The 22830-nt window shown below is 52.4% G+C and overlaps 1 protein-coding gene across 1 annotated transcript in view; it reads right to left on the reverse strand.

The window, feature by feature from the left end:
* Positions 1–230: 230 nt before the first annotated feature.
* Positions 231–22830, reverse strand: part of TM9SF4 (transmembrane 9 superfamily member 4) — a 47865-nt gene continuing 25265 nt past the window's right edge. The window contains exons 4-18 of the mRNA XM_044263264.1: positions 21207–21375; positions 20977–21106; positions 19690–19813; positions 18317–18435; positions 18089–18200; positions 16678–16748; positions 14383–14515; positions 13277–13358; positions 13106–13181; positions 9833–9916; positions 7847–8022; positions 7336–7399; positions 6098–6217; positions 5176–5265; positions 231–2149 (exon numbers count right to left, since the gene is read on the reverse strand). Coding sequence (XP_044119199.1) covers positions 2000–2149; positions 5176–5265; positions 6098–6217; positions 7336–7399; positions 7847–8022; positions 9833–9916; positions 13106–13181; positions 13277–13358; positions 14383–14515; positions 16678–16748; positions 18089–18200; positions 18317–18435; positions 19690–19813; positions 20977–21106; positions 21207–21375 — 1700 coding nt within the window. The 3' untranslated portion in view covers positions 231–1999. The remainder of the gene's footprint in view (positions 2150–5175; positions 5266–6097; positions 6218–7335; positions 7400–7846; positions 8023–9832; positions 9917–13105; positions 13182–13276; positions 13359–14382; positions 14516–16677; positions 16749–18088; positions 18201–18316; positions 18436–19689; positions 19814–20976; positions 21107–21206; positions 21376–22830) is intronic.

Below are 22830 nucleotides of genomic sequence, written 5' to 3' on the forward strand. Positions count from 1 at the left end.
ACGGCCTTTCCCACTTGTGGGAGCGGGGCAGATGCTTGTGATTCAGGAGAGAGGGACTGGGCAGATGGGAGAGGTTCTGGATGTGTACCACACAGGGGAACGACAGTGGCGGAGCCCTAGAAAACTTGACTGGAGAATGAGTTTTGAGGAAAACCCCTTGGCGCAACCTGTTTGGGGAAATTGTCTCACCTCAGGCTCCTAACCCTTGCAAGAGATTCCGGAGACATGACAACAGGACAATGGCATATTTATTTACAATTGGACCAAAAAAAGGCATACAGGCATCTTTTAATTAAAAATAATAATGACGATGATTAAAAAAGTCAGAAAAGTTGATGATGTTTGAACCCTTGGTGAGGAGTCCATTTCCCTATTCCCCCCCAAAAGAAATCTCTGAGGGAAAAAACCCGAGATTTGAGTGAAAAGCCTGCGATATCGTTCTCTGCTGTTTGGGTTCCCTTTTCTCCAACCCGATTCTTGGTGGACACCGCCTGGCAATACGGAGTCACTGAGAGCAAGGTTGAGAAGTTCACTGGATTGATTGGTGGAGGGGGTGGGGGTTGCTGGGGGGAATATGGAGTTGGGGTGCAGGGTGTTAAGGGGGTGGGGTGTGTTCCTAGCTTAGCCAGCATCCTGAGCTTTGTCTCGTGGCGGGAGTATCGAAGGGGCCGAAGCAAGGATAATCCCAGGGTGGGTCTGGTCTTTGCAACTTCAGAACAAATGTCTGGGACATGCATAGGGTGGGCAGGGGGATGGGCACCGACCAGAGGCGTCAGGCTTGCCACCTTAGCTCCCTTTCTAACTTGGCTCCTTGCCTATTCCTGGGAATTGGGGACAGAGCGACAGAACAGACCTTTTATCTCCCTTCCCACGAGCGGTTTTCTGGATGTCTCCCAAAGGAGACAAGAATCCAATGGGAGGTGGAGGGGACAGGACTGGCTAGAGCTGGGTGTGAGCACTGAGGCTAGGGGACGTCAGGGGGAGAACGCCTCTCCCCAACCACCTGGAGGAGGGCATGTGGGGTCTCCCAGCCTTGCTCTGCCCTGGAAGCGGGAGAGGAGAGGGCCCGCCACCAGCAAACTCTGCAAAGAGCAGCAACCCCCCCGAGGAAAGTACTGGGGAGCAATCCTGAGGGGTGAGGACCCTCATTCCAGACAGACACGTGGATGCTTGGCTTGACTCTGTGAATACTTGGCCCTGGACCCAGGGTTTCTTGGCACGAATAGTTCACTGCAAGTCTCTTCTCTGGTCCAGCCAACTCCCATTGCTCTGAGCAGGGGTGAGTCCTGCTGTCCTGGGGCACGTGGCCCCGAGCACTTCCAAGGGATTTTCCTTGGAGCAACCAAGACTTGGTCGACCTGGAGGCCTGGCTGGAAGCCCTGCCTTGGGCCACCCAGGGAGGGGGCTGGGGGAGAGAGAAGAGTGAGGGGCAGGGCTGGTAGAGGCTGGTTGGCACTGAGGATGCGTGTCCGGGCCAGAGCTGTGCTTTGTCGTGGCATCAATGGCGAGCACGGGCCATGAGAGGCTCGGGAACCTCACCGAAGCCCCAGAAGGCCAGGCATTTCCTCTTCCAGTTAATCGTGGGGTGGCCAACAGCCTGAGGAACTGAGGTGGAGACAGTGACCAAAACCCAGTGTCTTGGTGATTTATCCATCCTGGATCCATGTGTTAAAAAAACTAAGGAGAAAACCCCCAACCAAAAAAATAAACCTGAATAAACAGGTCTGAGAGTTCCTGCTGGAGGGAACTTTCTTAGCACTGAAGAAAAAACCACCCACAAAAAACTCATCCCCCACAGAACTGGAATAAAATGATGAAGGAAAGTCCAAGAGTTATCTACAGGCCCTCCCGCGCCCACGCAGCCCCGGGATCCAGGAACACCGTGCCAGGAGTTCTATTCCAAACGAGCACGAGTTATTTTATTGGCGTGCCTGCAGTTCCCCACGCAGAGAGTGGCTTCCTGTCCATGGATGGAGGGGGCCTGGCCACGTCCACCCCATCAGTCTATCTTCACAGCAGCGTAGATCTTGCGGACAAACATGTAGGCTGCGTAGAAGCCGATGGTGCCCGTGAGAAGCCAGAAGGACAGGACCATGAGGGCCGTGTAGCCGAAGTACAGGAGAGAGGGGATGAACTCAACGATGTCCAGCTGGGGCACGAGTGGAGAGAGAAAGGGGTGTGGGGGGGACACTTAGTGCCAGCCTACCATGGCCACCAGGGGTGCCCCCGCCCCGACCTTCTCACTGATCTTTTGGCGAAGCTAACGCCTGGGAAGGGGAAGGGGCTCACTCCCAGTGGGCAGTGAGGGGCCGCCGGAGCTCACGGCCACGGCAAGCCTTCGTCGGCACCCGGGCCCACGCGTAGCTTCCAGTGCTCGTGACCCCCATGGAAGATGGGGCACAGCTGGGTCTAACCACACCCACAGTTACCCAACTAGGAAGCAGAAGGACATGGGATTTCAGACTGGGGCTGGAGGGCTGGGGGAGGTCCAGGACCCAATTCCACTGACTCGGTCCATTTCTGCCCTGTGCAGGGAGCAGGGTACAGGACTCTTCCTGGAGACAGGCCTGGGAGCTCACTGGGAAATGGGGCGGGGGGAGGAGGGACTCCAGGGGCCGGGGCCAGAAGGCCTTAGGCAGGAAGGGCCACAGCTGTATCACTTCTTTACCCTCCACAATCCCCAGAACAGCACAGCGACATTCCTGGAGGGCTGGAGCGGCAACCAGGGAGGGGAGGGAGGAGAGAGGAGAGAGGCATCCAAGGCTCCCAGCTTAAGGAGCAGAGAGCCACCGTAAGGCAGCCTACAGTCCTCGCCTCCTGAGAACACTTCCATCACTTTTGATAACATCTCCCAGGGGTTGCATCTGGGAGCACATGGGACTGCTCTGTCAAGGGTAGCGGCTTGGCAGAGACACCAGGACCTGGGCTGTGCTGGTGTTTGCTGGGCTAACTGGAGCGAGGCTGGAACCATGGTCTTAAGATGTGCTGGGCACACCAGGGCCCGAGTGGGGACTATGCCAGGGCTCGTGGACAGACACATGGTCACAAATGTCAGGAGCTCAGAGGAAATCAATAAAGACCTTCTCCCCAAGGTCAAATATCCTCAAGCCAGGAGATGAAGGCCATGTTTTCAGGCTCAACCCTCCCATTTCACAAGCTTTCTCAGGGCTGGAGAAGGGGTGAGGGAGGTAGGGGACAGGGCAGTGGTAAATCCAGGGGTGAAACTGGGAAGGGACAAGGCAAACAGGCATGGCCAGAAAGGCTCTTAGAATCCCAGAGGCCAAGGCTGTCATTTTACAGTCAGGCTCTGGGACACGGGGTGGAGGTTTTTAGAACAGAGAGGAAAGACTGGGCACAGGGAGGAGGAAGGACAGGAGGTTGTGAGAGGACCCTGGGGGGCAATACCGGAGGCCATGCAGGTAGGTTTTCTTTGCTCAACACTATCTCCCATCTTCCATCTTCCTGAGGTTTTGGGGTACCTACTCCCTGCTCTGCGGTCCTGTTGGGGCTGTCAGCTTTAATACAACACCTATGCTGGGTAGCTGATGAGAGCAGACCATCCCGTTGGACCTGAGTAACAGTGCGGGATGGCGTGTAACCTGGTCTGAGCAGCTTCCCTGGGACTGATCACCTGACAGTAGAGGAAGAATGTTCTTCTAGCTCTAGGGCTGTGAGGTTGGAAAAAGAAGACTCTAGGGCTGCCCCGGCATCTTTCCACTCTGAGGCAAGGTCCTGCATGCAGATTAAAGCCAAGAAAACACACATCCAACACCCTTTGAAATGCTGGATTTAACCATGCCTAAAGCTGGAACTCCGGCTTCTTCAACTTTCCAGGTATACCAGTCCATACCTTCTCTTTTTGCTTAAGCCAGCTGACATTCAGTTTTAGTCGCTTTTTACTCAAGAGTTCTGATGAATATGGGTTATAGAGGAGGGAAATTAGATTTTTTCTGGTTGATTCTAGGACTGAGACTATGACCTAAAGATAGAAGTGACAGCGGGGTGGGTTTCAGTGTGAATCAAGGAAGACCTCTATAACGACAGGAGCTAGCCAAAGCGCAGGAGCGTGCCAGGAGGGGGTATCTCCTGTCACTGGATGTGCCAGAGCACGGGTCAGCGAACTTTTTCTCAAAGGGCCAGATTATACAGAGTTCAGGTTTTGTCGGCCATGTGGCCTCTGTCACAACCACGCTAGGCTGCCACTAACGTGTGAGAGCAGCCGCAGATGTATGTAAATGAACGAGCATGTTTGTGTTCCAGCCACACCTCATTTACAGAAACAGGCCCACCAGCACACGGGCTCAAGTTTGCTGACTGCTGAGCTCCGCGATCCCTTGCTGGGACGGCTGGAGAACAGGGGCACAGTCAGCAAACCGGAAGCAGGGCTGGAGCACCACCTCGGGATGACCTGCACTGTCCTTTCTAACCTGACCGTTTTGCGAGAGGGCACCGCAAGCTCCCACCAACTGGCCCGTGACTCTGGTTTGGGAACACAGCCTGGCCGCAAACAGAGGACCGCCTCTCTTTGGGTTCTGGAGACCCGAAGCACAGCGGGGGAGACCATCTTCAGTGGCACCCCTGGGAGGGAGGGGTCCACCACAGCGAACCTATACTCCTCTCAGGGGCTCACGTGGCTTACGTGTCACGTGTGAACCTACCACAACGAGCGTGGCGAGCGGGGAGTGCTGTATTCTTACTCACTCGGCTCTTGGGGGCAGCGAGCTCTGTGGGTATACCGGAGTTCCTAAAGGTGCTAAAGGTGCTTTCAGTACTTTTTGCTTCTGTCTTTATGAACTCCTTCTCATCTACTTTCTTTGTTCTTTCATGTTATTGCTCTTTTTCCTAACCCAAGGAATGTACGACATTTCCAGTCTCTCTCATTTCTTATGAATAGCAAGCACTGTAAGGTGAGAGATCTTTAAGTTCTGCTTTGGCTGTATCTCATAGGTTTTGCTGCAGTATTCTCACTGTCCTTTATCATAAGGCTTTTGTCCCTCAAAACACACACAACACGGATCCTCTCTTTCCTAAAAAGATGCATGCTCTAGAACAAAATGGCTTTGGTTCTCCCCGCTCTTGGCACGAGAGACTCAGACACTTTGGTTTTTCCCCAGCACCCTCCTCTCCCCCAGCCTGCCCTGAGAGGGCTGGGGGCCTCCTCACACAGGGCAGTACCTTGTTAACAAAATAAAAGATGGCATAGACGAGGACGTAGAACGCAGATCCCCCGGAGACTAGGAAATTCCTCCACCACCAGCGGTAATCCTGAAGAGGAAAAAAAGCAGAGTCATTTTCTCCAGGTGTAATCTCTTCCTGAAGGTTCATGGTTGCCTGAGGAGCTAAAGACCTTAGGCGAGAACAGTAATATTTGGGGTGATGGGAATGTTTTATATCTGGACTGTGATCGTGGTTACACAACTGTATGCATTTCTAAAAATGCATACAGGAGACGGAGACTAAAAAGGATAAACTCTACTGTTCATAAATGAGATCTCGATTAAAAAAAAAATCACCGAGGGCCACAGCAAAAGAACAACTAACATTTCCTGAGCAAATGCTCACGACGTGCCAGGCACCATTCTAAGCGCTCTACGTGAATCAGCTCATTCACTCCTTGTAGTAGGCCCGTCAGGCCCTATTGCTGCCGTGTCACATGATGAGGGATGGAAGGCACAGAGAGGTTATGCAACTGCCCAACCACAGCTACTAACGGAGAAGCCAGGGTTTCAGCACCAGCTGTGTGTCCCAGAGCCCGTATCACGGGGCCCTGCCAAGAGCTAGTGCCCAGAGGGAGGGAAGGCCACCCAATCTGCATCAGCTACTGGAGAAGCCACTACTGGAGTGGACTTTGTACTGACAATCTACCGCCTTCTCTCATGTTGCTGTGACTACTGCAAGTGACTATGCTGTGAGGTAGGGATCAACTCCAGTGTACAGCTGAATAAAGTGAGGCTTAGCAAAATGAAGTGATGTACTTGCCCAAGAGCTCATAGCCAGAAAAAGGAGGCCCACCTGGGAAACCCAGGCAGCCTCAATGACCCATTCAATGCAGGCCCCAGCTCTCCTCACCCCCAAATCCCGGCCCCACTCCCCTCACCTCTGCACAGAGCTGGAAGTACACCATGACGATGCTGATTTGTGAACACGACACCACCAGGATGATGAAGACAAGGAACAGGAAGCCAAAAAGGTAATAGAACTGATTCTCCCAGATGGCCTGTGGACACATCACAGCTGGCCTTCAGCTTGGCCTGCCTTCATGCAGCATACACTGCCTGCTCTCAGAAAACCACCCCGCAGTTATGACTACCACACCAGCTGCCACCAGGGCAGGGCACCATCATGATATCACTGGGGCCTGTGGGCCTGGCATGTGGCTCTGACGGGCCCTTTCTCTGGGTGAGCCAGGCTGTTCTTAGGGAGCGGCTGGGGCATGGGTGACCCTGCAGTGGGTGGGCCCCAGCCTGAACTCAACAGCTTGTGGAAAACAATGAATCCCGCCCCAATCAAAATCACACAGCGGCCACCACCAGGGCAGCCTCCTGCATGCTAGGTGAGGCGCCACATGCTTTACGTGCATTTCCAAATATAAGTCTATGAAAGTGTGGCCATTTAGGTGGGGAAGCCAAGAGAGGCTGGTGATTCATTCGCTGAACAGAGTAAGGTGGCCTCCTGGGGTGAGGGGGCAGGCAGCCAACCCATCCTCTGACCCTTTCTTAGGCAGGGCTGGGTGGGGCAGGCCACTGAGCCAGGTCAGCAGGCATAGGTGTCTTTGAGAAGCGCTTCTGCCAACTTCCACCTTGGCAGGGCTGGACAGGGGTCAGCATCATCACGACAGCCACTATTTAACAAGTACTGCCTGAATGCCAAGCATGTGCCTCTTCTGGAAATTCCCACTCCAGCCTCACGGTGATCTAGAGAATTAGGAATCATTCCCCTCACTTTCCTGCATTCTGAGTAGCAGACCAAGATGTGTGGGGACCTGGAACTCAAAGCAGAGGCTGCAGGATGAACGACGGTGGAGTCTGGCTGCAAGGCTACTGAAGCAGCTCCTACTTCCTACACCAGACCCCACACATGTGGCCTATCTCATGTTTCCTTCCAAGCCATCCCGAGGGGCGGGACTGTTAGTCCCATTTTGGGGTGATGAGTGGGGACCCCGAGAGGCGAAAGGGCCCGTCTGAAATCTCACGGGTGGTAAGAGGCAGAGCACATGAGCAGAGGGACAGGGATGAGGCTAATGCACGGGAAAGGGGAGGCTGTGTGTGCAGGGGCAGGGGAGCGTCCCCACCAACCCTGTGGGCTGACCCAGCCCTGGGGAGAAGCGGTACTCACACTGAAGATGAAGAAAAGCTCGATGAACATGGCACCGAAGGGCAGGATCCCGGCCATGAGAATGCTGCAGCACAAGGGGAGGGTTAACGCCGCCAGGAGACCCAGGCCACAGCGCAGACAGCTGTGGTGGTTCTAGCTCCCTGGCATGCTTTCGTACCATACAGCCTCCTGAGAGGGTGGCAAGGTGGGCACCATCCTCCCCATTTTATTGATGGGGAAACTGAGGTACAGAGAGGTAGGTAAGTTGCCTAACTGAGTGATGGTCTTAACCTGCCTCACCTGCGTTCTTCCACCCCTTCCTTCCCTGTCCCGGTTCCTATGCCAACACCAAGTCTGGCTACAACTTGGTCCTCTTGAACCTGGAGTGAAGTTAAACTTTCATGAAGTCTACTAGAGCCTGCTGAAGCTGCTGAACATCAGTCACAGCAACCCCGGGGGAGGGGACCCGTTCCATGTCCTCCCAAGGAAATGGCTGAGGGCAGCATCGGCCTTGCCCCTGCTGGAGACTCACCCGACAAACCGGTTCATGTACCATCGCTGTTCAGGGATCTGCCGGGGAATCTGGTTGGTGCGCACGGGGTTGTCATACGGCTGCTTGCGGAAGCCGAAGTAGTACCCCAGGTAGACAAGGGGCAGGGAGATCCCAAACCACATGCACAGCAGGGCCACCATGGTGGGGAAGGGCACCTGCGGGCACAGCGCCATGAGCCACCCCCTATAAGGCCCAGGGTTGTGCAGGGGGGAGAGGGACCCATTGGGTCCCAAAGAAGGAGGGCCACCATGGTGGGGAAGGTCCTGCAGACACCCCCCACCCCCTTCAAGGTTCCTGGCCAGAACCTCCTGGGACTGAGTCAGCCCTGGGGAAAAGTGGAGGGCAGATGGAGGACCATTTGGGCTATGAGGTGGAGAAGGAACCACGGCATCCCAGACGAGCTTGTCAGCCAGGGAGGAAGTAGAGAAAGAACAAAGAAGGACCAAGAACATGAGGGGGAGATGAGGCCAGAATGAAGGAGAATTAGGTGGTATGTGAACTGGAGACAAAAGGGCAAAAACACAAGTGTACAAATCGTATGTTCCCAGTTTTGTTAAAATAATACATCATAAATATACTATAAAGTAAAAAAAGAAAGCTGGTTACAAAACTGTATGTATAAGACTCCATTTTAAGGAGTGCCTGGGTGACTCAGTGGGTTAAGCCTCTGCCTTCCGCTCGGATCATGATCTTGGCCCTGGGATCGAGCCCCGCATTAGGCTCTCTGCTCCGCAGGGAACCTGCTTCTCCGTCTCTCTCTGCCTGCCTCTCTGCCTACTTGTGATCTCTGTCTGTCAAATAAATAAATAAAATCTTAAAAAAAAAAAAAAGACTCCATTTTAAGAGAACCACCCCAATATTTATATGTTTATGTGTCTACAGAGGGCTGTGGCCAGAAGTTAACAATACTTCCTCAGTGGGGAGGTAGGGGTTAGAACTGACTTTTCATTTGCTTCTTTTCCTGTTCATTTCAGTATTGTTTTTACAAGAATCATGAAAACTGGAAGAAGCGAATTAATATGGGCAAAGTGTTTAGAACAGTACTTACTCCAATGCAAGCATGATATAAATGTTTGCTATTTCATTATAAATTTAAAATTTCATCATTCTATTTTAAATATCGCTTAAAAGACTGCAAAAATATACTAATGATGTGGACACATCGTTAAGATTACAGATTACATCAACTTCTCTGTACTTTCCAAAATTTCTCCCATGAGTATTTATCATGAGTGGTTGGTAACTGGGAAGAAAATGTTGAGAGAGAGAAGGAACAACAGGCAGAAAAGAGGAAGTGAGAAGAAGAGCATGACTGTCTTTTCTGAGGGCGACTTCCCAGACTGCTGCAAAGAAGCCTGTCCTCTCGCACCCCAGAAGACCTCTAACAAATGGGCACCTGCAGTGAGGGGAGTGCCTCTACCCGCTAAGGCTCCAGGGCAAAGGCCTGCCCCACCTCCCCTGCAGCCCTGCCAGGGATTGAGGGAGCGGATGGAAAACCCATCTCCCCACCCCCCACCGAGCTCACAGTCCTACTCAGTGAGTCTTGGGCAGCTGCAGGCAATGACTGGGGCAGGCAGGATCCCTGCACTGAAGGCAGGACAACTTGTGGGGACTGGATCCAAGGGGCAGGGACAAGAGGAGGAGAGCCCTGTTTGGGATACCGACCTAATAAACTCACACCAGGCAGCTTTCCCTTGGCTCAGGCCAAGGGAGATTCCCCAGCTGGCCCCTGGTCTGTGGAAATCTCCCTTTAGAGAAGTGAGCTTTGGCCAGCTCTCTGCAAAAGTGCACAAGAAGGCCAGGGCCGGGGCACGGGCAGCTGGATGGGCAGGGAGGGGGAAACCCCAGGGAGCCCTCAGGCCCTGGGGCTGGGAACAGAACTCCGGGGACTCAAAAAAGGGAAGAGAACAGCAGGAAGTGACCTCCCAGAGTGGGACCCAGCACAGCTGGTACCCCCTTACTTACTGCTCCTGATGAGTGCTTTCCCCAGATGAAGCAATTCAAAACGAAGCAGATGCCAAAAACCACACCGGGGTAGAGTGTTGCCGTCTGGAAGCAAGGGAGACCAGGCTGGGGTGCTGCCACCTGTTCCAGTGGGGCTCCCAGACTAGAGGCTCTCAACCCTCCTTGCCCATCAGGATCCAGCTCCAGGGTAATTCCTTCCAGAAAGCATCCCCTGAACTGCCCATTCCTTGCCCTCATCCCATTCTGATTATGTACTGTTACCTGGCCAAGGCCTGCTGCCCCCAGAGACTGTGAGCTCCTTGGAAGGAGAGTGTTGTTGTCCCTACCCCGTTCCTATCTGCTGATGTACACCCAGCATTTAGAACTCAGTAGCTGCTCAATAAACATTTGTTGAATGGGAATGAATCAATAAAGCTTTTACAAAACAAGTATATGTGGATCCCAACAAAAACTGCCTAGAGTGGTGGGTAAGCCTGAACTGTCTTAGGGGTGGAGGGTGCTGGCCTCCACACATATCAGCTCACCTAATCCTATGGGCCAGATGGAAAGGATTATCATTATTTGCTTTCATTTATTTATTAAAAAATTTTTTTAAAAAAGATTTTATTTATTTGAGATAGATAGACACAATGAGAGAGGGAACAGAAGCTGGGGGAGTAGGAGAAGGAGAAGCAGGCTCCTCACTAAGCAGGGAGCCTGATGCAGGGCTTGATCCCGGGATACCGGGATCATGACCTGAGCCGAAAGCAGATGCTTAACAACTGAGCCAGCCAGAGGCCCCTCATTATTCCCTTTTAAAGAAGAGGACACTGGGGCCCCTGGGTGGCTCAGTCAGTTTGACGTCTGACTTTGGCTCAGGTCATGATCCCAGGGTCCTGTGATGGAGCCTCAAATTGGGCTCCTTGGGGAGTCTGCTTCTCTGTCTCCCTCTGTGCCCTTGCTTTCCCTCAAGTAAATAAATAAAATCTTAAAAAAAAAGAAGAGGACACTGAGGTCCAGCAGTGTTAATACACACTCCAACTTCACAGTTAAGGAAGAATCAGGGGCTCAAACACAAGCAGTCTGAGCCCAGAGGCCAAGCCCCCACCCACTGAGCTATATTCTGTCCAGTCAATCTCTTCGGCTGGGGCCCAGGCACACAGAACCGAAGCCCCAGACCTACAGGAGCTTCCTTCACTGCTAGGGCTGCCTGAGCATCCAGGAGGGCCACTGACCACGATGCCTGAGGGTCCCTGCAAGCTGGCACTCGGCCTCCAACGCCAACTTCACCTTTTGCCCACAGCTCTCCCACACCCAGTAACTGGCTGCGGCTCCTGCATGTCGCTGTCCCTGGGCCGGTGCAGGCAGAGTGAGCACCGTCTCAGGGTATCTGCTGCCTGAGTGCTAATGCTGTGTCTAGGGCCTTCTGTGCAGTCTCCTTCCATCCACAAAACCCCTGAAGGGTAGGTGTGACCATCCCCCACTGGAGAGATGGGGAAACTGAAAAAGGTCAGAGCCAGGACTGGGATCTAGGAGATTGCAGAACCTCAGGCTGCCCTGCTGGCTGCTTCGGTCCATCTGAAACCCTTCTCTTCAAGGCCCAGCTCAAATGTCATTTCCTCCCTGCCTGCACGGTCCTGCTTTACTCTGCTGTGTCTAGCAGGGCGTCTGTCGGCCCTCCTAGCAGGAATTTATAGACTGGACATCATGCTGTCCACACAGCACAATGAGTGAGAACAGGAGAAGAGTTCCAGTGAGGCAGACAGAGCCACAGATGGAGACCCACCTCCATGGCACTACTTGTAGGCATGAGGCTCTACCTAGGCTCCTCTGGGGTGCCAAGGAGGACACAGAAGTCAGAATGGGGGGAGGAGGGGAGACGGCTTCTAGAGGGTGACGCTAAGACGTAAAGGATGAGGTAAGGGGAGTGAGGGAACGGGGTGTCCATACAGAGGGGAAGACAGAGGCCAGAGGAGAGACGAGCAGTGAGGGGTCCGCATCACTGTGGGCCACAGCAATGCCCAGAGCACCAGGGAAGGGTAAGAATCTTGCAGGGACACCAGGGACACCTAGGGTCTAGGCGAGAGGCAAAAATGCCCAAAACCTGGGCAAGAGTTCTAGAGCCAGAGCTGCAGCGGGGAGGAAATTCATGGACCATTTGGAAGGCAAACCCTCAACACCTGTCGTCTGAGAGGCAGCGGGCAGAAGGGGAGTAGGAGGCAAGGAAGCAACCCAGCGGTCTGGCCTGGGGCTCCCGGTGAACGCTGCCACCACCAGAAGCAAGGAGGAGGTGTGGGGCAGAGAGGCAGGGTGTGGCATGGGGCCTGCGGAGGGAGGTCCTGGGGTACCTGTGGGAGGCCTCCCAGGGAAGAGCTGTATAGGGTATTGCCTGGGTTCCACACCTCTGTAGATCCCTGGCTCTTGTGTGCCTGAAGATGCCCGATGCATCAACAATTCAGGGCCTTTTTTTGCTTCTTCCAGAAAAGCCACCTTTGCAGCTCTTCTATGAGGACTTTGTGCCAGGGTTGTGGCAGCCGGAGCTGAAATAGCCTGGGCTCCCCTGGGGCTTTCAACAGAGTGGGAATGGTTTCAGGACCACTCCTAAAGGGTCTTCCAGTCTTCTGGAAGACTTCTTCCAGTCTGACACAAGGGTTTCCCGTGGCTTTAGGGGCCTCCTTGTCTGGGACAGGGTCAGGGTCATGGCTCCCTGGGAGGTAGGGTCAAGTCCCAGGCTTCTGCCAGTTTCTGTGGTCTTTTCTGCTGCCAGAAACTCTCCCGACCACCAGGAGGACAGAGAAGGACAGAAGCTGTCCTCCCTGAAGAGGAAATGGAGGCACCAAAGTATGAAGACAAGCTGAAAGCAACCTGGGCCTGGCTGCTTCTGCTCTGGGCAGGTAGTTCTCTCTACTCCACTGGGCAGGGTGTCCTCCCAGCAGCTCTGCTGATCAGTTTTTGGCTTTAAACTCTGACACCAAGGCTTGGTGTCAAATCCTGTTATTCTGAATCTCCTATTTCTTCTCTTATTTTAGCCAACAAACAACATAGGCTAAAAATCACCGAAATTCAATCCCCTCTTCTTATGGATGCAGCAGCAAGGGCCCTCAGAGGTCCCAGGGTGCTTGTGGTGGGAATGCAGCACATTCCCTCCCCTTGGGTGTATGAACCACCCCCCAATCCTCTGGTCCTCTATACCTCTGATCCTAAACCCCACCACAGACCAACCACACTGCTGAGAAGCCCAGGAAGAAGCTTCTCAGCTCCACACCAACACTGGGAGGAGGTTAGGATGCTTACACAGAAGGCTCCTTTCTTCCACCGATGGCCTTTCAGAGTACGGTACAGCCGGCCAGCAGCAAATCCACCGAACACCCTGTGGGGGAATGGTAGGGAGCCACACCAGGGAGATTTGTTAGTTCAAGGGCAGGCTGCCTGGGCAAGCCCTGGAGTTCACTCAGACACACCTACCCCATGAACATGAAGAGGAAGCAGGCCGTGGTCATGAGAGCTCCCCGGCTGGAGGGCGACAGCATCCCAAGCATGGCCACGACTGTGGAGGGAGAGGGAGAAGAGAGACAGGGCGGCTGATGGCCAGGGTCCCAGGGCCCCGGCCCCCATCCCAGACTGGTACTCAGGGCAGATGAGGCTTGATGAGGTTCCCTCTTCCCTTGGCCTTTCTGACAGCATACTCCCTCGCTCTCTACAGGAGAAGATCGGTCTTAGCCGGGGTTCACAGGAGAGCAGCAGCTGCCAGGTGCTGGCTGGCCACATGTTCCCTGCAGCTTCCAGCCCACAGAGCACTTGCAACTGGCCAGCACAGAGCTCAGACCATCACGGATGCCTGCTCACTGCACCTGCCTTCTCGGCCCCGCGACGTGGGGGTGCTGCTTATCGAGTTCTCAAATGAGAAAACAGATTCGCAGAGGTCAAGGGAGGTGTCCAAAGTCACAAAGCCCAGCGGCGTGAGCCTGAGATACAAACTTAGGCAGATGCACTGCTAAGAGATTAGGTCTTAAATGTTTTCATCACAAGAAAAAAAAGCATGTAACTATGTGCGGTAATGAATGTTAACTAAACTTACCACTGTGATCATTTCACCATATATACACACAGCAAACTGTTGTACTGTACACCTTACATAGTGTTATGTGTCAATTAAAAAATAGTTTAAATGGTAAAAAAAGTTTTTTTAGGCCGACTGACTTCAGAACTGTCTATAATTACAATATATTAGGGTTTGGGGGGTTGTTTTCTGAGAAAAGACCTGGTGCTGACTTGTGTAAGTCACTTAAAGCCTGGCTGCCGAGGGAGGTCAACCTCACAGCACCGGCGTGTGGTGTTGCTGAGAGTGGACATGGGAGGCGACCCACAGTGCTGGAGCGCCCCAAGGTGCAGCCAACCACCAGCGCCTGGTGCTGAGAGGACCCAGCCCTCCTGCTGGCATAGATGACTCTGTCTGGCCCAGTGGTGCAGACCTGCCCCGTTCTCCAGGGGCGGGAGGCCACCTCTCTGAGACTCAGGCCTGTGCTCTCTGGTGACAGGACCCCACTGCTAGCCCCCGCAGGCCCACTCACAGATGACGATGAGGATCATACAGAAGAGCTGAATGCCTGAGCCCAGAAGGGAGCTGAGGATCATGGGGTACTGGGGGGGCCTGAAGACATCTCCGTGTACCAGCTTCCACCCAGACTCTTCCATGGTGTCTTCCTGCAGCAAATGGCCAGAAGTGAGGCTGCTTCTTGGGGCCCAGAGGACGCAGCTCCTGCAGGGACCCACGCCCCCGGACTAGGGCTGAGGGTCCTTTGGGTGTCAGCCAGCCTCCACTCTGACCTGAGAGTACACGACATGACAAAGTACTCCCCAGAGAAATGTCACACGGAAAAGGAGGGCACAAACATGAGGCTTACAGCTACATAAAAGGCAAAACTCCTCCCCAAATTCCACAAGCCTTGTGCATGGAAAAAGAGTGTAAACATCAGCACACTGAAATGTTAACTGTGAGAGTTTTTTTGAGTGGTGAAATTTAAAAGCATTATTTTTTTTTACTGATTGTAAAAGTAGTATGTGCTCTTATGCAATAAAAAAGTAAAAAAAAATTTTTTGGCACATAGTATGCTTCAAATGAATAAAAAATAATAAATGTTTACAGTAGGGGCACCTGGGTGGCTCAGTCGTTAAGCATCTGCCTTTGGCTCAGGTCATGATCTCAGGGCTCATAAGTAAACTCAAAATTAAAAAAAAAACAAAGCAGAAAAACATAGAAAAACACAATTTATACTCCTAGCACTTAATGAGATCATTGTTTTGACACATTTCTTTTAGCTCTTTATGTATGTGTGTGTATATATATATATGCATGTGTATATATAATTTTTAAACACAAAATTGGAACCAGACCCTATTTATTGCATACTTAGTTATTTTCAGGTAATGTTTGATCATAAGCATTTCCTCATTTCCAATAAATACTCTGCAATTAGTATTTTAATGTCGGTACAACTTTCTATTGTATAACTGCATCATAACATAGCCAATCCATTTTTATGGAATATCAGGCTACATCTAGTTTATTTAAATTATAAATAGAGCTATAATAAATACACCTAGACCAAGTCTTTGTGGTTCTTTTTTTTTTTTTAAAGATTTTATTTATTTATTTGACAGAGAGAGATCACAAGTAGGCAGAGAGGTAGGCAGAGAGAAAGAGGAGGAAGCAGGCTCCCCGCTGAGCAGAGAGCCCGATGCGGGACTTGATCCCAGGACCCTGAGATCATGACCTGAGCCAAAGGCAGCGGCTTAACCCACTGAGCCACCCAGGCGCCCCCAAGTCTTTGTGGTTCTGATAGTTTCATTTGGAAAATTCTAAAAGAATGACTGCATCAAAGCAAGTTAACTATTTTATAGTTCGTGCTATGTATAGCCAATACGTAACTTTTCAGGAAACTACAAATTTATACTTGCATGGGTGGCGTGGAAAAGTGCTTAGCTCACATCCACCTTGCTGCCGATGACTACTATACTATATATGACTGATCTGAAGGTCCCAAACTGTCTTCTCATATTGTTTGAATCTGTTTTGGGGTTGGGGGGGGTGGATAACCATCCTTGAGGTAAAAATGTTTTTTCACATGTTTACTTGCCATTTTCTAGTCAGTAAATTTTTTGTTCATTCTTACATTAGAGATTTTGGGACTTTTTAAAACCAGTTCTTTTAACTATTGACTCTTTTTCAAGTTTGTCACACTTTCCTGTCTTACCTATATATTCTGACATGTGGAACAGTTTTTAGATTTTTTTTTTTAAGTAGGCCCAACACCCAACGTAGGGCTTGAACTCATGACCCCGAGATTAAGACCTATGTGTTGGGGCGCCTGGGTGGCTCAGTGGGTTAAAGCCTCTGCCTTCGGCTCAGGTCATGATCCCAGAGCCCTGGGATCGAGCCCCGCATCAGGCTCTCTGCTTGGTAGGGAGCCTGCTTCCTCCTCTCTCTGCCTGCTTGTGATCTCTGTCTGTCAAATACATAAATAAAATCTTAAAAACAAAAACAAAAACTATGTGTTGTACCAACTGAGCCAGCCAGGTGTCCCCAGTTTCAGATTTTTAATGTTATATTCATTAAGTTTTTTTTTCTGTGACTTCTCCCATTGCTTTTATGCTTAGAAATTAGAAAGCTTATCCCTATCATTCTGGGTCATTAAACATTTTTTCCTTTTCAAACTACTCTATGAAAACACACACACACACACACACACACACCCCACCACCACCACCACCACCAGCCCGCCTTGACCCTTGGTCTGCTAGGCCCAGAGCCCTACTGCTAGTCTGCCCTCCCTCCGAGTCATCCCTCCCCAGCCAAGACCTCGTACAATGTCATCCTCCTTGTTATAGTTGGCGATGTCCTTCCGGAGGGTCCGAATGATGATCATGCTCAGGATGCCTGAAACGAACAGGGTAGGGAGGAAGAGGCCTGAGCACTGCCAACCGAGCCTCCTGGGCCTGGTGTTTCGCTGAGTGATGCTGGCACACCGGGCTTCCTCCGGTGGGCAGGGGGTAGGCAGCTGCCTCAGGCTGTCTGCTGAGCAGAGCTCCACCCTAGCTATCCAGACAAGGGTACATGGAGGGTCATTCCCCTGGCAGGGGAAGGAAAGAGCCACTGGGATGGGTTTGGGCAGTCAAGGGACACTGCTTTTTATTCCAGGGAGAACAGCACTTTAGCTGCTCCACGTCTTGGTCCACCTGACCTCTGCAGCCTCACTGCCTCCCGGGCTGCCCTCCCATGCTGCCCCTGCGTGCTTGCTACTTCTGTCATCAGTTCACAGCCTCCGTGCCCCTACTGGGGCTGCCTCCTGTTCCCTTTGCCCGCGGTGCCCCACTCTGCCCTGCGCCTGCTCCCAATTCAACTTACCCCAGGCATCTTTACCTTTCAACGCCCCAAAAGGTTCACAGCCCCGCCCCCACTTGTACCTCTACAGCACCCTGTTTCCTCTCCAGGTTAAGACAATGGGCTGTATGACCTCAAGCTAACTTGACCTTTTAGTCTTGGCTCATGGAACTTGAAGGACTGAGAGGTTTGGAAAGGACTTAATAACACAGCAGCTGCCCCTCAGGAAATGTTTAATAAAGAGCAGCTAAAATCACCTTTGCTTCCCATATGATACTGAAATGTGGGTGTCACTCCACCTCTGCCCACTACCCTCCCCCTGGCTCACTGGCCAGCTTCTCACCAAGCCTGTCCCCTTGCAGGGCCATGGCCTTTGCTGGACCCATCTTTCCCTGGGTCTCCGAATGGTGGCTCCTCTCAGTCCAGAGAGGTTTTCTCTTAAGCAGCCTTTACCCCTCCTCAAGAGCTGTGTATCTGGTCACCCTGTTTATCTGCCCCAAAGCACTTACCATTATCTAGACTCAACCATTTCTCTGCTCTTTTGTCTCTCCCAGCACCAGAACAGACCGTGAGGGGCCTGGCTTGCTCAACACCACATCCCCAGCATGGGGCATAGTCCTTGCACAGAACGGGCAACAATGAAATCGCGTCCAAAGACTCAGTGAAGGTGTGCATGGAGAGGTGTACCTCTCTTCCCCAAGGGAACTCTCCAGAAAGGAGACTGAACCTTGTTCCCCTCTGCATACCTGATGCCTAGCACAGAGCACTGATGTTTGTTTTTGACCTACACTTGGCCCGAGAACACCCTAGAAGTCCCCCTTTAATCATGTGATGCACCTCAGACCTTTATCCTTCACCCCCTTGTCCTCTCTACCTCCCATCCGCAGATCTCTCACCTGACAGGAAGAAGACCACCACAACAGAGTTAATGATAGAAAACCAGTGGATCTGCACGTCACTCATGGTCAGGTAAGTATCCCAACGAGAGGCCCATTTGATGTCGCTTTCCTGGAGGGGAGGGAGATAGAGTGGAAAAGCAGCGCTTCGAGTCAGACCTCTTGCTAGATACCTCCTGCCCAGACCAGAACCCTTCTCCCCTGCCACGGGCTCCAGCCCCTTCTCACCTCCCAGTGTACAGAGTAGGTGAAGTACAGCTGGTTCTCCTTGCTGGGGTCGATTTCTTGGGGCGAGGAGCTGGTACCCTCAGGCAGGGTGCATGAACTCTTCTCATCTGCCTTGATGTCTGCGAGAGACAGAGACTCAGTCTGTTCCTGTGGGGACCAGGGCCACTGCCTGGGGCTGTTCTGGGGGGTGCCCTCAGAGGCTGCCTGCTGCTGCGACCCAGGGTCTGAGGGGAGGCAACAGAGCTGTAAACTTCCTCCCCAGAGCCCTGACCTTCCTAAGAGCCTCTCGGGCTGCCGGGTGTGGAAGAGGGTGTCTGAGTCCCTCACGTGATCTCTCTTTACTCAATTCAAGTGTTCATGTATTCACTCAATCAGCCCCACGAACAGGAAAAACACCACCGACTCCTGCTATCACATTTACTCATTTGCCAGGTCCCCAGAGTCCCAGCACACCAGTAATTCAATCACCCAGACGCTTCTGTCTTCATTTACTCCTCCGTTCATCCCATTATCTGTCCATCCACTCCACCAACCACCATGTAATAAGCACCTCTCTGCCCAGCACTCTGCTGGGGAGAAAATGGTGAGAAAAGGAGACAGAGCCTCTAAACTTGAGGAAATGGCTGAGGGAAGAGATGACATCAAGAATATCATGCAATAAACATAAAGCTGTGCTCATGGCGCTCACCAGAAGCAGGATAGCACTCTGAAAGCACAGGATCTATGTCTTACATGAGATTGTTGGGGACGATTTTGTTTGAAAACTAGGTTCCACAGCTTAAAAAAAAAAAAAACAAAAGCCAGAAACCTACCACCACTATCACAGCCCAGGGGTAAGCCAGGGATGAGAGGTGAGAAGCCGGGCCAGCCCCTATTGGGTTTATGGGGCTGGGCTCTCAGACTCCCACACAACTCTTGACCCTGGACCAATTCTCGTCTCTGCAATCACTTACAGAGAGGAAGAGTAACACAGAAACCAGCTGTCTGACTACTCTGTCTGCATCACTGCCCCTTGTTCTTCAACCTAGGGGAAGCTAGCTGGCTCTTCTGAGAGGCCCAGCCAAGTCCTAGCCGCTGTTTGTTCTTGGCCAAGTCACCAATCTCTCTGAGCCTCCGGTTCCCCATCTATAACCACCACACACTTCCAGGGGTAGCGAGAGCGGGTAAACAGGGAAGGTGCCAGGCCAGGACACAACAGGTGTCAGCTCTCCCCCTTGCTCCGCCTTCTCTCATGGGAATGTAGTGACTCTTGGCTGGGCCCATGTGCCACACTGTGGCCTATTAGCCATCTGAGAATCAAGTGTGAGAAGACCCTGGGTATGGAAGCCCAGGCCCATCCAGCCCGGCCCCTCTGGTCATACCTCCCCACTCACCCTCCAGCCTGATGCTCTGGGGAATCACCTCGAAGCGGACGACGCGGTACGTGTGCTCCTGATCCTCTTCCAGGTCCTCCCGGTGGTAGTAAAGGATGAACGAGAGGTGATTGTGCAGGTAAATCTAAAACAGCAGTGGAGAGAAGAAAATACCTAGTGGTCCAGAAACAACCAGAAAATCATCCCAAAAGCAGGCCCTGCTGTTTCAACCTGCCAAAAACTCTGCTCTCACAGCATTCCCCACTCAGAAACCGTCCAGGGGTCCCTGGGGCTAACTAGGTAAGAGTCTGGATCCATTGGGCCTGGCGTTCACATCCTTCTATCATGTTTCCAGACATCTAGTTCACCTGGTCTCCCCCATCCCTTTCCTGCCCCGTGAACAGTTCCCACACTGCAGCTCTGTTCCCGGCATTCACTCTGGCTAGAATGCCAACCGACTCCACTCAAATCAAGCCTCCCTATTTTTTAAGACCCACCTCCTCTGTGACAACCCGAATGTACACCGAGCTCTTCTGAGCTCTGCTGGCATTGATCGTCACAGCACTAGCACCATCAGTGATGGCAACTGGGACTTAAGATGCAGGGTCCCACAGAGTCAGTTCTCTTCTGAATTGGGATCGGAAGCCCGCTGAGGTCAGGAGCTACGCCTCAAAAGAAATGGTTTTGTCCTTTACTCCCTTCATAGAAGGTTGAAGTTCAGTTTAGAAAATTAGAAAGACAGGAGAATCACTGTTATTATCATTGCCATTATTAGCGTATTTCTCAGAGGCTGTGCCATAAAATAGTACACACACCACTCATCTCCTTTACTCTGCGTAACTACCCCAAGGGGCAGCTATGGACACTAAATGCCTTTTACAGATGAGGAATCAAAGGCTCAGAGAGGAAACAGGTAGGCTCAAGGTCTCTCAACAACTACTAAGTGATGGAGGTGGAATCCAACAGCCAAGGAGCCAGCTCTGTAAAAGCATGCTCTTGACCACTATCCTACCCAGCTCTCCTACGTACTGTTCCAATTCCGTCTGTTTTTTGTTTTAATCTTATAAATATGGAATCTGACTTTTTGAGGGGCTGTGCCTTCCATTTCCTGTGTAGCATCTGCCAGAGCCTTGTCCAAAGCACCGACTTTCACAGCCCATGCCCAAGGGCACCAGGAGAAACCTGCCTTGGCCATCCCACCTTTTGTTAACCTAGAGCTAAATATGTCCCCCTTCCCTATGGCCCCAAGGGCTCGTGACTTACCAGATGAAACGCCCCCAGCCCTTCACGCACACTGAGACACTCTACCTTGTTGACGTCTGTGAAGCCGAGTCGGTAGCCGTGTTCAAACTGCACATCTTTTTCCTTCTTCTTGTCATCACCATCGCGGTTGGAGTAGAGCTCCAGCCGGGTGGCCACAGGCAGGTTGTCGGCGATGCTGGAAACCCAAGGCCCCGCTCAGTCCCCCTGGACTGCCTCTCCCATCCGTGCGCACCCCACCCCAAGTCGGGGCCGGCAGGGAACGCAGGACAACTTACAGGTGGACATAGTAGTCTTCTGTGATCCGCTCGGCCACAAGCCGGCTCTGCTCCACGGTCAGGGTCACTGGCTTGCTGGATTGGCTGCACAGAACCTCACACTTCTTTTCGCTGTTCATTAGCACCTGGAAAGGGGTGTTGACAATCCGGTCCCCTCTCAGCACCTCTCCTGCCGTAAGAGAGACACATGGATCTCAGAGCTTCAGCCCTGAGCTTGCTGAGGTCACCAGAGCCGAGGAGACACTGCTGACTCGCAGGGCCTTTGACAGTTCCCCAGCCTGGCACTCGGTGTTCTACCCTACCTGGAGAGAGCCCCTCCGCCTCCCACCTGGCCTCCCCACTCCCGCTCTGATACCTCCACCAGACTCTCCAGGGCACATCAAATACACCTCTGCGCCTCAGGTGCCCCTTCGTGCCCATGTTCCTGGGAAGCTCCTCCTCACCCTTCAAGCTCCGCTTCTGTTCTCTCCTCCGGGAAGCCCTTCCTGACCTCCTCGGGGCCTAGCCTGTCCCTCTCTCCCCTGATTTCCCTCTGTGTAGAGGCAGCGTCATACAATACTGAGGACTGGCCCGGCTACTGAGCCCTGGCTCTAACACTTACTGTCTTGGTCTTGTAAGTTATATAACCTCAATGAGCCTCAATTCCCCTATCTGCAAAATGGGGATAATAACAGTAATCATCTCACAGGGTTCCAGTGAGAAAGCAAGTCCAAGGCACACAGCAGGCTGGCAACAAATGCCATCTTTATTTTCAGCGTCACTCCTGCACCTTTTCACGCGCTGCTGATATGACTTTGCACTGGGCGCTGCCATATTAAGCATCTGCCACCCCTGACTGGGAGCTCTTTTAAGGGCAGACAGTATTTCCCACTCATTTCTGTGTCTTCAGATCCAGTTCGGCCAGGGAGGGAGGTGGGGTACTGCACACTTGCTGCAAGCCTACTGCCTCAGAGCGGGGGCCAGGCACCAGGTGCAAAGAAGCTCAGGGCTGCCCACCGCCAGTGGCACTTCCATTCTGAGCTGTTCCAACGGTTGTGCTGAGATGATGTGAAACTGGGGAAAGCTGAAGACGGACCGCCGCCAACAGGCAGGACGAGCGCCTGCACATACAAGGAGTCCAACACGGGCTTAGCAGCAGGGACCTGCCTGGATACGGCCCTATCTGCCCGGTCAGTCATTTTTTCATTCATTTCGTCATTCATTCACTCATCCCCAGCATCCACCTGGTACTGCTTATGGGCTCGGCCCGAAGATGCTATGTTAAACACACATACTCACGGAGCTTACGGTGTAGTGGGAAGACAGACTTGGTAAAATCATGACGTAACAAGAGGAACTTGCTCTAGACATGGGGAGCAGGTCTAGGAAAGCTTCCCTGAGGAAATGATGTTTGAAGTGAGCTCTAAAGGAAGAGGGGCACTGACTACGTAAAGAGACAGAAGAAGAACATTCTAGACAGAAGGAACAGTACGTGCAAAAGCTCCTGGGGGGCTGGAGGCATATACTGAGGCGGAGAGGCCTGTGTGGTCACAGCGCAGAAAGCAAAGGGGGTTAGGTGACTCAAGGTGAGCCTAAAAGACGAGCTGGAGTCAGACCTCAGGGCCTGTGGGCCATGCTGGAAGTT

The sequence above is a fragment of the Neovison vison genome, chromosome 8, assembly GCF_020171115.1.
Source record: "Neovison vison isolate M4711 chromosome 8, ASM_NN_V1, whole genome shotgun sequence".
NCBI classification, from domain to species: Eukaryota; Metazoa; Chordata; class Mammalia; order Carnivora; family Mustelidae; genus Neogale; species Neogale vison.